At 40.2% G+C, this 17,866-nt stretch overlaps 1 protein-coding gene across 4 annotated transcripts in view; it reads right to left on the reverse strand.

Moving 5' to 3' along the window:
- The window catches only part of ptpn6 (protein tyrosine phosphatase non-receptor type 6), a 23,174-nt gene extending 5,882 nt beyond the window's left edge, over positions 1 to 17,292 (reverse strand). The window contains exons 1-10 of one of the 4 annotated variants that reach the window (XM_042222158.1): positions 15,371 to 15,384; positions 11,357 to 11,382; positions 9,804 to 9,926; positions 8,125 to 8,319; positions 4,714 to 4,897; positions 3,368 to 3,484; positions 2,961 to 3,089; positions 2,087 to 2,183; positions 1,893 to 1,972; positions 1,618 to 1,764 (exon numbers count right to left, since the gene is read on the reverse strand). In XM_042222158.1, coding sequence (XP_042078092.1) covers positions 1,618 to 1,764; positions 1,893 to 1,972; positions 2,087 to 2,183; positions 2,961 to 3,089; positions 3,368 to 3,484; positions 4,714 to 4,897; positions 8,125 to 8,319; positions 9,804 to 9,926; positions 11,357 to 11,364 — 1,080 coding nt within the window. In that variant the 5' untranslated portion in view covers positions 11,365 to 11,382; positions 15,371 to 15,384. Of the gene's footprint in view, positions 1 to 1,617; positions 1,765 to 1,892; positions 1,973 to 2,086; positions 2,184 to 2,960; positions 3,090 to 3,367; positions 3,485 to 4,713; positions 4,898 to 8,124; positions 8,320 to 9,803; positions 9,927 to 11,356; positions 11,435 to 11,750; positions 12,296 to 15,370; positions 15,385 to 17,112 lie in introns of those variants that run through there. The other 3 variants (XM_005925229.3, XM_005925230.3, XM_014334494.2) reach the window with 3 other exon arrangements.
- Between the last annotated feature and the right edge of the window lie 574 nt (positions 17,293 to 17,866).

The raw sequence follows: 17,866 nt of genomic DNA on the forward strand, positions 1-17,866 counted from the left end.
GTAAGGGATAAAACATGGCGACCAATCACACTGTGAATTCACTCAGTAGGTTAAAGGCTTAAGATCAGGGCAGCATGGTAAGTGTGAAAACCACTTACAAATGTTGGATTTAAGTTGTCAGTCAGTTGTCTAGCACCTAACATGCACACAGCAGCTAATATGTGAGAGCTGGATAATCAGTGTATTTTACATCAAAAGCCACATACACATAATGTTAAGTGGCACAGACCAATGAAACTATTACCTCATACTATTAAAAATACCCTCCAAATTTGTCTCTTTTCTTTCAGCTTAATGATACACAATAATTAATTACTTGTAAATAATTGTTTGTTTTAGCTAATTACTTTGGGACATGATAGGCACAGATAAAAGTCCAAAATTTCTCCTTCTTTATAATTTTCACATTACAATCACACTGAACTGTCCGGCCGCTCATTTCCGGCTCTTGGGCCGTATGTTTGACACCTCTACTATAGATCATCAGTTTTACAGGTTCTAGCCAACAACACGCAACAGGTGTGAAACACAAACAAGAATCAGCACACTATAAAAAAACTGAAATAAATGTATTAGAGTATAATTAAATGTCTACCAGTCACTTTATTAGGCATATCTGTTCAAACACCTGTAACCCCAAATGCTTTGACCTGATAGGAAGGCAACAGATAAACCTCATAAAAACCTCATTACAACGCAGGCATGAAGAAGGGCATCTCTGAATCTGTAACATGTTGAACTTTGAAACAGATGGGCTACAGCAGCAGAAGACCACACTGAGTGTTGCTTCTGTCAACTAAGATCAGGAAATTAAGGCTATGATTCACACACGCTCACCAAAATTAGACTGGAAGGCTGGAAAAACTTTGTTTGGTCTGATGAGTCTTAATTTTCTGCTGCATCATTTGGATTGTAGGGTCAGAATTTGATGTAAAAAACCCAAAAACAAAACACGAATCCATGGATCCATCCTGCGTTTTCATCATCAATTCAGACTGATTGGTGGTATAACTGTGTGGGGGACATTTTCTTGTCACACTTTCGCCCCCTTAGTACCAATTCAGCATTCAGCACAAGCTACCTGAGTATTGCTACTGAACATGTCCATCCCTTGACCAGAGTGCAGTGTTCTCAAACTAGTTTCCTAAGATGACAGTAAGCTCTCGGTACTCCAATGGCCTCCACAGTGCTCCGCGTAGAGCACATTTGGGATACAGTGGGACAGGAGATTCACATAATGCAGACAAATCTGCAGCAACTGTGTGATGTTTTCATGCCAATGTGGATCAAAATGTCTGAGGATCTAGCACCAATCTATGAAATGAAGACTTAAGCCCATTTTGAAGACAAAAGGAGGTCCAACCCGATGCTCAAATTAAACGGATTGTTTAAGGATGTCCTGATCAGCTCACAAATTCATTCAAAAAGCCCAAAAAAAACCAACCCTCAAAACAAAAATGTAAAAGTCCCTAATCTGCTTTTATTTTATTATATTAATTATTCTGATACTTTTCGATAGATTGGTATCATGTCCAGGGTGTACCCTGCCTCCAGCCCAACTGTGACCCTGTATTGGATAAGTGGAAAAAAAGGATGCATGGATGTTGCTATACTGACCCGTCCTTTCTCGACCTCTCTTGTTGTCATCACGATCACGCTGGTCCTCTCTTGCCATACCATTTGCCAGAAATCATTAACTGTTGTTGCTAGACACCCCTGAGTGGCAATGTAAACTTTCTGATCTTCGGATTCCTGCAGTTTGTTCTGCAAACACAGAGCGAATCAATGCACACTCGGAACCAAGAAAGACTTCAAAGCAACAAATATCACAGTTTTCTTCTGTGTCTTTGTCACGCTGTGTTTCTATGAGCTCAGTGGCTTTGGATTCTTACTTTCACATAGTTGCCGTTGATGTAATCTGAACCCACAACATTGGGATCACTGTCCTCCAAGATGACCCTGGTGTCATTGACTTGTGAGAGGAAAAAAAGTGGAAAGAAGTTAATTGAGAAACAGTGGGAAAGTTAGCTCTGTGTTGATTTCTTTAATTCAGAGAATAATAATGATAAAATAAAAATGCGCTCACATGGAAGTATGTTCTTGTATCTGTTTTTGCTCTTGTTTTCAGGTCTTTGGCCCTCATCTCTGCTCTTTTTCACCTTTGCCTCCAACTTTTGAAGAGCCTGGCAGGAGAGAGGATGACAGCGTGATGCCTGCTGTGACCTGTGCAGTATGCTCCATATACAAACCAACACATGTTACAGTTTTATACTAACAGGAAATGATAACAACAGCTGTTTTCACAGAAAAATGAGGTCAGCAGAAGGCCTGAACATGTCCTTTCTCACATGTAGCACACAAAAGGACATGTTAATCTAGCCTAGGCTACACCCACTTTGTCAATAATAACCCATTAACTCATGTCCTGTACTGCAGTCCTGGACATGAGTTCATAAATGTATACTATAGGAGAAACTTGAAGGATAAGTTTAGTTCTCCAGAAAATCCTTTGAACTGATTTTTCGATTAAAATGTTCTTTTGTAAAAGAATTTCTGACTCTGGTTTTGGAAATTAGTTTACAATCTTTCCATTAAGTATTTACATTTTAAAGAAATAATGAAATAAAGCCACGAGGGTTTAAATTTACTAATATTCTTTACCTGGTTTGACAAGTAAATCAACAGAAGTTCAAAATGAATCGATGAAAAGAAAAGAAACACTTAAATGTTCTGCTTGTGTGGTGATCAAAGCTGCAAATGAAGCTTTGAATGCCCCATATTTAGTGTATTCTCCAACCACAAGATGGTAGCATACTGCCTGTACAGTTGTTTAGGCCCCACAAGGAAGTAAAATACCAAAGCCTGATGGAAATTTCTGTTGGTTTATAAAATGCTGATGTGTGGTCTATTTTATGCTAATGCTTTGTGTGAAACAGCAATAAGTTTGGATTAAATCTTACGTCGAATTCCTCCCAGAAGCCCGCCTTGCTCTTCTCTCCCTCGCCATCCTGCTGCTTCTGTGTGGTCTGGTCCAGCTGTTTCACTCTGCTGTCAATATCTGCTGCGTTCACTCTAGTGGAGTAATACGGCTGAGGGAGGGAAGGAAAATTTTATATTAGAGATTAAAGGAAATAAGAAGCCAATGAGCGCGTTACACATCGTCATAATTAAGACAAACGCAAACAAGTGAGTAATGTTTCCTATCTGTGGGCTGTGCTGCTCGTCTTTTAAAATAATTTACAAAGAAGACATCCTGCCCTCGTTTTATAAGATTCAAACATGGTTTCATGTGACATTTGCCTCAGACATCACTCACACTTTTAGAGTTTCTGGTCTATTGACATAATTTGTCTATAGTTTATCTCACCTGTTTGAGGTAAACCCAGTTTCCAGAGATCTCCTCGATGCCTTTGCGTTTGTAGTGCTCCACCAAGTCTGTCAGCGTGTCAAACATGTCTGAGCCTCCGATGGTATACCTGTCACTCTGCACACACCAATCATGTCAACGACAACAACAACAAAAAAGTTTCAAAGACGGCCAAGTGAAAACCCACAATTAAAGACAAAGCAAAATTGGAGTTCAGTCAGACAACCCGAGCTTAAAATGTTTAGAGTTTAACATCTAGGCTCCAAACGCTTTCATATTTCAAATATGACACATAAAGTTATGTGTCATAAATATAACTCATAAATTGGGAAGTGATGAGTAGATATTGCCCCGAAACCTGCAGGTGGATCCTGGGGCAGTGTTTGACATGTCAAAGGGAGACATGGGAAATTCTGCAGAAATTCTGTGAATAGGTCACCCAATTGAGATGGCCTGTATGGTACAAGACGGTATAAGAGTGTAGAATAGGTGTGTATTAAGGAGCTGAGACTGCATACACGATTCAATCCAAAGTAAATAAGAAAGGTTTGGGTACAAAAGAGCTGTCAGAGAGCATCCCTATGTGACATGCACATGCAAACAATATTCAAAGCATGTCTACAAAAATGCGTCAATGCTAGACTGCCCAAAATTCTCAGTTTTACAGTTGCTACAAAGCCGATTTCCTCAGGCAGCGAGCAACCTTCTGCAGCAGCCGACGATTCAGAGCAGTGTGGCCGGCAAACTCGCCTGATCTCTGCCACGTGCTTGTGAAAAGCCCCTTTGTGACCCCACCACTAATCTTATATTAATCTTGTTAACCCCAGCAGTGCACAAAACATGTAACCAATTTAAATGCAGGCCGAGGAGTGTTTTCTGTGAGGTCTGCCGTGGTTAAAAATAACATGCAAAGGCCCTGATAGTGACCAATGGCGGAAAGACACAATCTATGAAAATGAGTCGGCTGTGTGAGACGTTTTTGTGAGTATCATTGGCAGTTGTTTGCTGTGGCTGTGTAAACAAAGACTAATATCAGGATAAGGTTGGGTTTCATCTGTTTGTCTATTTCCAATAAAACATGACACTGCTTTTTTTTTTTTTTTTATTTCATCAGTAGCTGAAATATGAGAAAAAAGTCTTTTATTACATAAGAAGGGGAAATGAGACCTAAAACCTTTTTTCAACGTGAGTTGCACATATACGGGAATGTCCCTCAGTATTTTTGTGATGGGACGCAGTTTCAAGGTCTCTTGTTTCTGTACGTTTACACTAAGACAGTGATAAAGAAAAACAATACCCTGGTTTCATGCATTCGTATTTGCCACTGAAACATGCATGGCACCCACCTGGCACATTATCTTTATGTGCGAGACCCTCTTTCCTCCGCTTTTGCTGATCTCGTCCGTCAGAACAGAGAGGACAAAGTCTCCAGGTTTGGACAGCGACTCTCTGACCAGGAAGGTCCCTGGCTCGTCTTTCACAGAGAGCAGCTTCTCGGCGTTGGGCCCTGACAGGTGACCGTGGTACCATCTGAGACACATGCACACTTGTTTAATATTAAAATGGCAACTTGTGTCTCCTGCAGATTTTTGGCTTGTGAGCACTGCAAGATAACTTTGACATTTTAGACACAAAAATAAAAAACAAAAAAAACCTCCTTCTTACTGCTTTCTACACGTGAGCTAAGAACCGGTAGCGCCATGGGTGCTGCATTAAAGGCATTCAAGCCTGAGCGGTTGTCAGAGAGACACTGATGTGGTTCACTGGGCTGTTATGCGTACCGTACAGTAAAATAGAAATAGAAAGCCACAACAGAATCGGGAGAATTAGAGGAGTTATAAACAGCGAGAGAAAATACACAGATGTTGCCGTTATAGAGCAGGTCAAGTGTATTTTTATGTCCAACACTTACTTCGTGTGTGTGTGTGTGTGTGTGTGTGTCAGTGCATGCTCAGTCAGGCTGGGCTGTGACTTAATTTTAGGCACAGTTCTCGATTTCTTCGTCTAAACTTCCTGCATTGCGGTCGGAAAATTTCTGATGACAGATTTCGTGGCTGAAGAGGACAAAGTATTTATAGACTCCCCCCGGTTTATCATCCACAGATAAGTACGCTTTGTTGTTTTTTTCTTCTTTTTTTGTGTGTTGCAAGTAGTTTTTGCATGCTTTTAATAATTCCCTTCTTTCTTTTTTTCAAGATTTACTTCTTTGCCAAATCACACAGCATGCTTTTACAAAGAAAAATAAATAGAGACTGCACCTGGTGATTTTTATTTAAGGCAGTGTGCAAGAAAAACAGCAAAGACAGAAAAAAAGAGGTCGTTTTGGCTCCGTTTTACAGACGCTGTGCAGCAGAAAACAGCAGCTGTGCGTGTGAGTGGTCAAAATTTTTTTTTAGCACAGTTTAAATATGCATGTGTTGTGTGAGGTTGAACATGATAATTGTCCTCAGAGCACTTTTGTCCTTTTTCTAGGAAGCGTTAAGCTTCTAGGTAAATAGGAACTCTCATATAAAGAGGACTGCATCACAATGCAACCTGGTGAGGTAACTGTGCTCTGCAAAGAGCCGAGAGAGAGTTCGGGTTAGATGAGGAAGATAGCAAGTGAGTGAGCAAGAACATGATGGAGTGTGCAATAGAGGAAGGCAAAGCAGGGTCTGGCCATTGCTTTCAAAAGTGTCAAAACTTAAAGTTTCCAACCGCAGCAACAAAAGGGAAGTTAGACAACCGACAGAGAGAGAAGGACGGGGAGGGAGGGAGGGGCACAGGGTAGAGCATCTAGTTTGGGTGAAACACACCATAATACACACATACAGAAAGCAGTGTCCTCCTTGAGTCATAAAAGGAGTCAAAGTGTACAACTTTACCACTACAAGTTGGACATTAACCCACTTTAAGCAGCCTAGAGTCGCACAATGTTTCCAGCTTGGAGGAACATACCGTCAATTAGCCGCCACCTCTAGCAGCAATGTCATAGCGTTCAAAAGCCTGCGCATATAAGCTCTAAGAATATATATATGCAAGCTTTCTGATGTTGTTTTTGCCACACAATACATAGATTAAGATTTGGATGTGTATAGCAGAAGGGCAGATTGTCCTTTGATGTGAACGCAGACAAAGACGTTAGAAAATCTGTATCATCTGTGGCTATATTTAGCAGACACGTCAGACATCAGCAAGAATGAAATAACGGAAAAAAAGTGTTTTAGGAAGCAGCATGATAACTGCTACAAACTCTGCTGCGCGACTAAAATTCCTGCATTTGAAAACGCATTTTTAGGTTAAATTTAAAAGCGGTCGTTTTAGTGAAGAACTACTCCTGTTACAGCAATGACTGCAATCAATGCTGATTTGTCTACCAAACCACTCAAAACTCAAGCGTTAAAAGGCAGGCTCTTCCTTATGCAGCTTCTCGTAACAAGATCCTCTCAAACGGTTCGAAATGATATCCTCTATGAGTTCATTCCATCCTAAATAAAAATAAAAATCTTTATTTACATAAACTGTTTCAAATTATTCGTTAATATTTCTCTCAAAAAAATGGCTTTCGTGGACGATAATTGCTGGTTATTTATTCCACATTCACTTACTTAAACTGCTCTGTTCTGGGAACAAAGATAAACAATGTTTCCGGCACTGCTGCGTAAAGTACTGGCAGAATCTCTCGGATATATGGGTGCAAAGGTTAAAAATAAATCTACGCTATCAGAAGAGTCAAAGTCTGATATCACTGCATATTTAAATTCATGCCAGATATTGATTTCCCTTCTTTTTTTTTCTTTCTTTTTTTTTTTGGCACCTCTGATTAAAAATAGAAGTAATTTTAGAGGGAATTCTGGTTGACTTTGATCTATTTCTATTAAGAGGAAAAAATAAAACCAGTGTTGCAATAATCTATTTATATGCAACAAACACACCACCTGAATGTTTGATCATCACTGTGCATGTGATGCATGTCCGGAGCTGGGTTAAAAGTGTTTTTAAATACTTCTGGAGGAAGTAAAATGTTAAGCCGAACTAAAAATCTGAGCTCAAGAGAAGCCCTAGGAGATGATGTTTTTGGAGTCGATCATGGGTGAATACCCCACTTAAAACAGTGTCATGCAGCATTTAAACCAAAACACGCAGAATATATGATCATATGTCAGGATTATGGATTATGAATAATCAGGGAGGAAGGACGAGGTAAAATTTTTTGAGTCTTCTTAGTTTTTTGGGGCCCAAAGCCATATCCGATTGTTTTGAGGGAGCTACATTTTTTATATGTAACCTGCGGGGGTTTCTCTGAAGAAATACTTGAATTGCAAATAAAGTTTCCACCTGGAAAAGAATACATGCTGCTCGTATGTAATCCACAAGCTGCGGCAGGGGAGACTGGTGTAGGAATAAAGTCTCGACAGCTCGACAGCTCGACAGCGTGGGCACTTGTTTTTACTGACTCATACGGTAAAAGAAAAGTTGCTATTACATATACATTTTTTTTTAAAATTGGCCACAGATCAAAAGTGTTTCCCACAGAGGAAAAGATTAAAGCCGAAAGAAATATTGAAACAACAAATGATGCCTGTTATCCCAACTACAGAGGAAATATACCTGGTCACAGTTGACTATATTTGACTCAACCGCCTAACTAACCACTGTTTTAACTTAACCCGAAAGTGTAGGTGGAGCCAGCGCAGAGAGGCCGGTGACTGTGGGCCACATTAACCGGCTGGGGCTTGAACAGTGAACACAGAGCTGAGACGTAATGATGCACACACCTCTCTGTGGTGGGGTCGGAGCAGTTGAGGGGATATTTGAGCTCGATAACGGTGCCGTCCTTGTCCTGCAGGATGCCGTTCTCTGCCGTGTAGTAATCCACCAGCTCTGACAGCGTGGCAAACTTCTCACCGCCATATAAGTCATAGTAGTCTCCTGTATTTTGGATGCGGATGTGGGTCACCAGCTCACCCACCCTGAGAAGATAAGGCCACACCAACTAACCGTCAGTGTTTTCCTGGCATAAAACTTCCTGTTGACAGTGTGTAATAAAAATTGACCTGCACAACAAATTTTATGTCGTTTTTATCTGTCAAAAAAAAAAAAGATCAAGGGCGCTCGGCCCACAAATTACTCAACCACAATCTCACAGAGCATTTCACAGATTCTGCAGCCAACAGTGCTTGTATAGTACCTGTGTGTGTGTCAGTGCATGCTCAGTCAGGCTGGGCTGTGACTTCATTTTAACACATGGTGTATATATTTTGTATTCTCTGGTTGCCTGAGTAGTAAAGACTTTTCTAGATATATTGTGCTTCCTGTTATCACTTTGGACCAGGAATCTTGCCAAAGTCTTTTTCTTTTTCCATTTAACAAGACTTTGGCTTCAAGAAATAAATACCCTTTAACATCGACTGAATATATTTAGGCTTGGGACAAAATTTTAAAATGTTATCTTGGCACTGGAACAACTGGATGTTACCGTTTCGTGTTTATTCAGTTTAAGGCTCCAATCTGCAAGACGTGTCTAAGATGGAAAAAGAAACCTGTGTAACTAAAATGTGTTTTTAAAATATCCTCCGATGGTGGTTAATGGGTTTAATGTACTTTGACTTGGTAAATGAGAGGAGCTGTGGTTTTGATCACCAACCTTCAACCCAAAAAAGACAAAAGCGCCAAAAGTGGGTTTTTTTAACGTGTAAAAACTGGACGATGGTTTCTGAAATATAAAAAAGCTACAATTTATTCCATCTTTTTGTCTCTTAAACAACAGATTTTACCCCTCGGATCATCAGTGAACAGATGTTTTATGTCATTTCAGCTTTCAGGATTATGAAACTGACCTACATGGTAGCTTTACTTTAAGACCTGCTTATAGGAAATGACCACTGACACACTGCAAAAGCATCTACAGAAATATTGTCTTTGGAAAAAGTTCTGACATGTGACCTTCACAAGTGTGAGTGTATCACACTTCTACTGCACAGTCGCAACATAAGCCAACACTGTGAAACAAGGTTTTGCTACTCAGGACGATTATTTCAGGTATCAGATATCTTATCTGTGGCTAAATCACGTTCATTATTTCTAAAGGCTTCTTTATTTGTTGACATCATTAATAGCAACCATATCAGTATTTATCTGTACTATTTTAACAGGAATAAAATAGTAATTTACAATTCACAGTTTGACTTTGTCACGATCACAAAGTGTGGCGGGTGCTTTCATTTACACCTGCAGTACATGGAGTCCTCAAATATTCAGCATCTCTTTTTGTATTTAAAAAGAAAAAGACAGGAAATAGAGAAATACTTTATATTGTAGGAATTTAGGGATTTAAAGAAGCTGGGAATGCAGGAATCCAATTTTTGCGCTGGGGGTATCTTGAGATGAATCATGCACATCAAGCACGAGCTTTAAAATTCACAAAATCAAACAAAGATTTTGGGTGCTCTGTTACCTTACAGACAGGGAGAAATCGCCAACATTTTTCTTGCTGGGCCGAGCCAAAAAGCTGCCATGAATGCCTCGAGTCTTGAGTATCTCCTCGGCCTGCAGGCCTGTGATATCTCTGTGGAACCATCTGCATAGACATAAATGTAGTGTGTAAAACATAGAAATACACTCAATGCGAAGCCGCCACAAAAGACTTTACGAGATTAATGTCGTATGCATATTAACACGCAAGTAACTGTGCACAGGATCGCCGCGAGTATAAGGTAAACTGATTAAAAAACACACACACACAAAAAACGCAAAATAGCTGCACATCCTCACAGAAACTTTGAGGCTGATCCCACCGGTCTACAAAAAGAAAAAGAAAAACTTAGTTCAGCCTTTCGAACACCAATTTTAGCACATCTCTGATCTAATTGCTGCAAACTTCTGTTACTATTTTTAGATATTTTTAGATTATGCCAATTTTACAGTTAATATGTTATGGTTCACAGTCAAAACGGCAGTTTTTGCTGTGCATGCATATTAATCACGTTTACAGACTTTAATCTTGATCAGAAAATGCAAAATTACTTTTTCCGCTCATTCTCGTTATCATTTACTATTAAACAGGACATAATGACATCTGTTTAAACGTTTCAATAAGGCATTTCAGAATGGAATAAAACAGCAGAAATATTGATACTATGCAGCACATCTGTCCAAATATAACCCACAAATCCACAAACTCTCCGGACCAAAACGGTGTTTGTCATTTGTTTGCTTTAAAGGTGTGATACACGTTGGCTAACACTCTGTGGCTAACCACAAAAAAATTCAACAGACCTAACGTTGCTTTTTAAAGATTTTATGCACATTAGATTAAAAATGCTTTTTTTTTTAAAAAAAAAAACAGCAAGAACATTTTGAATGTCGCTGCATCAGGAAAAGTCACCTCACCAGCTCACTGCAAGAGCATGGCACAAAAACGGGCCCCAGAAATGTTGGAGAATCCTAACTTTGGGTTTTTCTCGACAAATACGGTGAACTAGAATTAGTCAAGTTTGAATAGATCACTGTCAAAAGGGTAGGGTGTATTCAAAGTTCATAAAACTACACTCACAGATAAAAAAAATTTAAAAACCCTGTTTTAAATGATTACATTTTCCATTTTAATCAAGGAAATCTTTAACTTTGGGATGCCAAAAGTGATCTTTATATGGGAATGGGTTGAAAAGGAGAACATCTGTAATACTGTTACCAATACACACTAGTGGCAGCTCATGCAAAGGGAACGTGATACAGAACCACTAAAGAAGGCAAGTGTTGAGGCTAACAGGTGTTTTACTCAAAGCTCTGAACTTAAACATCATCTATGACACATTTTTTTAGAACAAACAGACAAGACAAGGCAACCACATGATAGGGGAAGAGAGCAGGACGAGTCGGCAGCTGGAGAACGACACAGGAGGAAGAATGGAAAGAGAGAAGTTGTCTTTACGGCTAGCACAAAACACAAAGAACACGACCAGAGCTGGCTAACAGAGTACTACAGTGTCCAGCGGGGGACTGACTCACCGAACCATGTTGTCTCTTCAACGTTTCTGGGACCAAAGAGAAGAAGAAGAGCGATTGGTGAGCAGGAGCCGCTTGTACCTGTGTCACATGTGTAAACTCAGAAGTATACGTTTCTTCTTTTTTTTCAAATCACTAATCTAAGACAAAAACCAGCCTTCCTCACTTCACGGTCGCTTAAACTGAAATTAAGTCTGGTTCATTCGTGTGCGTTTACTCTTTAACTTACTTACTCGACTTCAGACACCGACATTTCCCATCTAGTGTTAACCTCTGCATAAGGCCACATTCACAAAACAACCATGCCCATGCCATTCTCCTCCATCTACTCTTGCCTCCACCCTCTTCCTACATCCTACTCCCCTCAGTCTCAGTAGGAAAACAGGTAAACACTTACTCTCCTCGGCTTCCTCGGCAAACAAGTGACACTCAACAAGACGTACAGACTGTATACGTCTGCCTCTCCTCCTCTCTGTCGATCTCTCTCGCGCTCCTCTTCCTTCCTTTTTACGTCTCCTTTCACAAAATAGTGAAAGCAAGACAGGAACCAAAATAGCTGACAGGCCGGAATTCCTCCACCAGATAGAGACTTTTTTAGACGACAACCACAACAGCAACCAAAAAAAAAAAACTTGTTACATTTGACAACGGTGTCGTTTTAAGCTATGAACATGTGCCCTCTGGTGCTCCATCGCTTAGTTTTCTGTGCAGACCTCGACAAAAACGGCAGCAGGCGAGATTCAAACGGTTCCATTCGGCAGCGAATCACAAGCCAGAGCGACACACCAGTAATTCCAGCTCAGTTACAGGAATAAAACATCCACCAAATAGGCAGTTTGAGCTTCTCGTGCCAGCGTGAACAAGCCCGCACTTTGTCTCTCACTAAGCATTTGCAAAGCTTTTCCCCTCTGCCTGCCCACCTGTCTGCAACCACTGTTGACTGTTTGTACTTTACTTCCAGGTGTGTATATAACACACAAAGGTCAGAGTCACAGATCGCTTCCTCATTCACAGTTCAACCTTCCCCCCTCGGTGTGCAGAAATGTTTATATATAACTGTGTGTGTGTGCGCGCACATGTGCTGCTTTCAGCTGCAAGCGTGAGCGCCTTTCATTATCAGACTACAGAGGCAGAAGCACCAAACCCGAAGCTGAAAACTGGCATTAGGCAAATAATTTAATGCCACATGTTTATCTTTGCTCCATAATTTTCAAGGAGAGGCCAGGTTTCTTGCAATGCAACACAGACACACATAAGAAATGTCTGGCTACTCTGCAAACACATGAAAAAAAAAAAGTTAAATCTAACTTGCATGTCATATTTACCGATAACAAGCTTGAGAAGGCAAATTTGAATTCATGTAAAATATTTAATTCCTTTTCCCAAGAATATATACCCATGGGCCATGCTGAAGTGTGAAATCAATTCTAACGGTCTTAATTTAAGATCGTTACAGATAAATTTGCAAAGCTGACAGTGAAGCTGTGCTTAAACTCTGGGTGAAAAAAAAAAAGTTAAGACAAAGTGGAAGAAACTGCAACATATAGTTCACCTCACCCCCCCTATAGACACACACACACACACTCTCTCTCTCTCTCTCTTACACACACACACACACACACACAGAGCCCTGCAGGTGCTGCTGGTCGTGGTTAACACAAGCTATTGCAGTTTGCATTATTCTGCGCTGAGGTTCTCGTGTTTAACAGTTGAAGCTGGCTTCCCCATCTAACATCACAAAGCTTCAGTTCTCAGGCTGGGGGACACAGGCAGAAATGTGCACACACACTCTGTCTTTGTACCGCCTCAGAGTGACAACAAGGATGTTTCCCAGATTTGGTCAGTCTGCTGAGTGTTGCAATGCATCAGTATGTTGCAATGCATCAAACTGTTTCTGTTTAGAGGAATTTACAGTACACGCACTTCTGCTCTGCTCATTAAAGGCCTGAAGAGCGAAGATAATATTAGTGATTGGTGACAGAAATTGTTATTTTAGCCTCACAATCACAACTTCTTTGTTTCTAAACGTGAAGAGTTGTTCCTCTCTGTTTTTGTATGTTTCAAACTAAATGCCACCGCTTTGATTGGGGAACAGTCAGGCAGCATTTAGGCTGCATTTCCTACCAATTATTGCTTTGAGCTTTTGCCTTTAGTGCTGCTTTAATTCTTAGTGGCTTAGACTCAACGAGGTTCTGGAAAAATTCCTCAGAGATTTTGGTCCATATTGATCTGACAGCATCACACAGTTGCTGCAGCTTTGTCAGCTGCTCACCCATGATGTGAACCTCTCGTTCCAACACATCCCAAAGGTGCTCTATTGGATTGAGACATGGTGACTGTGGAGGCCATTTGAGTACAGAAAACTCATTGCCATGCTCAAGAAACCAGTTGTGAGCTTTGTGACATGGCACATTATCCTGCTGGAAGCCGACATCAGAAGACGGGCACACTGGTCATAAAGGTCAGCAACAACACTCAGGTAAGCTATGCTGTTCATGCTCACTTGGTATTAAGGGTCCAAAGTGTGCCAAGAATCATCCCTCACATCTTTACACCACAACAGCCACTTTAAATGTTGATACAAAGCACGATGGATCCATGCTATTGTGCTGTTTGCACCCAATTTTGACGATATCATCTGAATTTTGCAGCAGACTCATCGCATGAGGCGACATTTTTCTAATATTTCATTGTCATTAACAGTGCATTTAGGTGTAAACTGTGTGAGCAGCACCTCGTTGTAAAGGTCAGAATGCAGTTTTCAAAGTTTCCAAAGCGAACTTTGGTAGATGATGCTTGGTCAATGTGTTGTAGATATGGGTGAAAGGTTTCTCATCAGTACCAAGAAAAGCAACACTTTTTAAGCCTCAACAACACAAAGCAGATGGAAAATATCAGCAGGTACTGAAAAGCCTCAGAAAAGAAAAAAGAGAAAAAAAAGAGAGAGAAAAAAATATTTCATTGTCTGGTTTTTGTGACCCCATGTAAATCTTAGCCTCAGTGTCCTGTTCTTAGTTGACAGGAGTGGGAACTGGGTGTGGCCTTCTGCTGCTGTAGCCTATCTGCTTCAAGGTTCAGCATGTTGTGCATTCAGAGATGCTGTTCTGTGGCTGTAATGAGTGGTTATTTGAGCTACTGTTTCTTTTCTGTGAGCTCAAAGCAGTCTGTCCATTCTCTTCTGAACTCTGACATTAACAAGGCTCCACAGAGACGGTTGTGTGGGAAAATCGCAGTTTCTAAAACACTCAGACCAGCCCTCCTGATACCAATAACCAAACCATGTTCAAAGTCAATTAAATCATCTTTCTTCCTCGTTCTGACGCTCAGTTTGAACTTTAGCAGGTCATCTTCACCACATCTACATATAAACCTAATAAACTGAGCTGCTGCATTAAGAATTAATTAGACAGGTTAAGAAAGTGTCTGGTGAGTGTATACGTAGACCTTTTAATTTCCATATGCGTGTTACCTGATTTACTAAAAAAAAGTACTTAAAAAAAGGAAAAGAAAATAGGCAAATCCCATTTGGACATCTTCGGATATTTTCCAAGATTTATGAACCAATGTTTATTTTCCATAGGTATTTATTACCCTTTATCTAACCAGGAAGTGATACTCTTGAAATAAAGAATCTCTTTTGTGAGAGTGTCATGCATCCATACTGGCAGGTTAAGGCAGGTTTTTCAATGTAAAGTAGAGAAAACGCAAACTCCATACAGAAGTAATGAAAGCACAAGTAACAGCTAATGGACTAAAGTGAGCAAATGCTTGAATACATTCGATCTGCATTCAGAACTACACTGAATTATGACCCACATTCTCTTCAGCCAAGTCCAGAAGCCTGAGTTCAGTTATAAAGCTACCACACAACATTTAAATCTTGCAACTACAATTCAAGACCCATTAAATACTCAAGATATTTCTCATATACTCTAACCTTTGCAGATCTGCTTTCAGGTACAATGCACCACAAAGACTGAAGGAAATCCAAACTGTCCTAAAACTACAGACTTTCACTCTCCTCGGGGATCTTGGAGCTTTATTACCTGGTTTTTTGTTTTGTTTTGTTTTTTTTGTTCCCCCTGCTCATAATTTCCTGCTGTCATATCTGCGTGTTTACAGTCAAAGAGTCAAACCTTAGATACTGATCTGTATGTGTAGGTTTACGGTACACATCAGCTTTTAGATGTCCCCCATTACTGATGGAAATCTCAGTAATAAGAAGGCTAACCTGCCACTTTTCATATCCTCCCTGGTGAAGTTGATGTCGGTCCACCGAGTTAATGTGATCCGTGAATTAAGGTTTGACTCTCATCATCCAATGGAGCATAAACTGAGTGCCATCAGGACGCTAAACACAGAGCGAACACCATCCCCACAGACACAGCGGCCAGGGAAGCAGAAGAACATCACATCAAGGAGGCCCTGAGTAAATGTGGTTATCCCAGCTGGACATTTGTCAAAGCTGGGAAGGCGCCTAAAGAAAGCTCCAGCCGATTCAGGAGAGAAGGACAACCGCCGCCTAAGCAAAAACCTGCAGTGATCCTGTATGTGTCAGGAGTATCGGATCAGTTGAGACTCTGTCTCTGTGGCTTTTAAACCTCAAAACACGCTGCGCCAAAAACTGGTCCACCCCAAGGATCAGACAGAGTAACATAGTGTACGCTGTTAAGTGCCAGGAGGATTGCAGGATTTATACATCGGGGAAACCAAACAACCTCAGTGGTCTAATCAGCGGTTGTTGATCAATGGTCACGAGAATTTGCATAATTACGATGAAGAAACTGACCACCCAGCCCACTGTTCCTTCACTGGGCTGGTTTCAGTCATTATGCAAATGTACTGTTTATAAGATTGATGAAACCTGCAGTCAGCTGAGACTGAAGAAGTCACTTGGATGAGTGACAAAACGTTTCTCCCACTGAAAAACGCTACATCCAAATGAACAGAATCAACTTATGGAGTGCCACTGTGATATTTTTAATCATAAATATGCCACCTGCCATTAATTTGTCGACTTCTCCGACAGCTTTTTGTAGTTTTTATAGGACCATGCCTCTTTGCACTGCTTCAAAGCACTTTGCTTTCTATTGTGTGCCTTTCTCTTGTTTTGTATATATTCCTCTAGACTATATATATCTCTCTCTTCTGTTTGCCATTTATTTCTAATTTTTTTTTACTATTTGTTTTTTGCACCCGCGAGTTGGCGTGGAGCACCTATAATGTCGTTGTACATGTACAATGACAGTAAAGAGCTAATCTATCTATCGACCAATGTGGCAATTTTTTTAACATTGTAATCTCTGACTTTACTGTAATTTTCCACTTATAATTATCACATTTTACTATTCTGCTGTGAACTAGCAAGTCTGTTTACGCAATTTATGTACTGTTTCCGCAAATACTCATAAAAATGATGAAAAACTATAATTAATTACATTAGGACAGCTCAGAATATCTGTCATGGATTAGGGGACCCGTATAGCTATAATATCCACAAATAAAGCCATTAAAAAAGCATTCTTGTATAATTTTTTTTTTTTTTAAAGTCAGTAATTTTAGCTGTTAACTCTGCTTGGTCGTTTGAGGGTTAAACATATCCTCCAAAGTCTTCAAAGAGACAAAAGAACAGACAAAGCATAAAAAGTAAAGTAGCAGCAGTAGAAACAGGCAACAACGGAGCTCAATGACAAAAAAAAAAGTATTGCAAAGCAGCAGCAGAAAAAGAAATATTTGTCACATATGCACAAGAAACTTACCCACAAGACATTATGTGGACTCTCCTCTTTGCACTAAGCCTAGATTAGTCTGTACGAGGAAGTGATGGTGGGGTAAATCCCGAAGTCAATATTCCTCCGTGTCGGATCAGAGTAAAACTCACAGAAAGCATCAGGTTACTTTAACATTCTGCTCATGAATTTTGAGCGCAAGTTAAATCCCCTTTTCCTTACACCCAGTCAGGCTCAAGTTTAGCCTTCCTCTCTGGCTCACTCTCTTTCATGATAAGATATCAGGCTTCATTACCGGCCCAGTAACCCTCCCGCCCTGTAATTTACTCCAATTTTCTTAATTAGGATTCTATCTGTGGGAGAAAATGTGCCTGTTCCTGTCCCTTCTTCTTTGCTCTTCCTCTAACAAACTCTTCCATATACAAATTCTCTCAGGTTTTTCCGCCTCGCTGCATTTGCTTCCATGTAAATTCCAATTTGTCTTTCCAGGTTTGCATGCAAATTATGGCATGCTTTGTGTGCGAGAACAGTATCAGGCTGTTCTGAACGTGTACTTTTTTGTGCATGCAAGCGTGAGAAATTAAAGAAAAACCTGCCTTAATGGAAGTTTTTAACGCCCCTTTATAAAAAACAAAAAAAATGGGAAAATAATAATCTATGACCATCTGAGCCACTTTGTGACAGTGCAGCTGAACATTTATGGCCAACTTCCTTTAAAAGGACGGTCCCTTTAGTTTCTGTCTTATAACTAGTTTTACTAAAGACACAAAGCTCGCCGTGACCT

Source organism: Haplochromis burtoni, unplaced genomic scaffold, assembly GCF_018398535.1.
Source record: "Haplochromis burtoni strain Fernald_Lab_line unplaced genomic scaffold, NCSU_Asbu1 Contig_80, whole genome shotgun sequence".
Lineage (NCBI taxonomy): Eukaryota > Metazoa > Chordata > Actinopteri > Cichliformes > Cichlidae > Haplochromis > Haplochromis burtoni.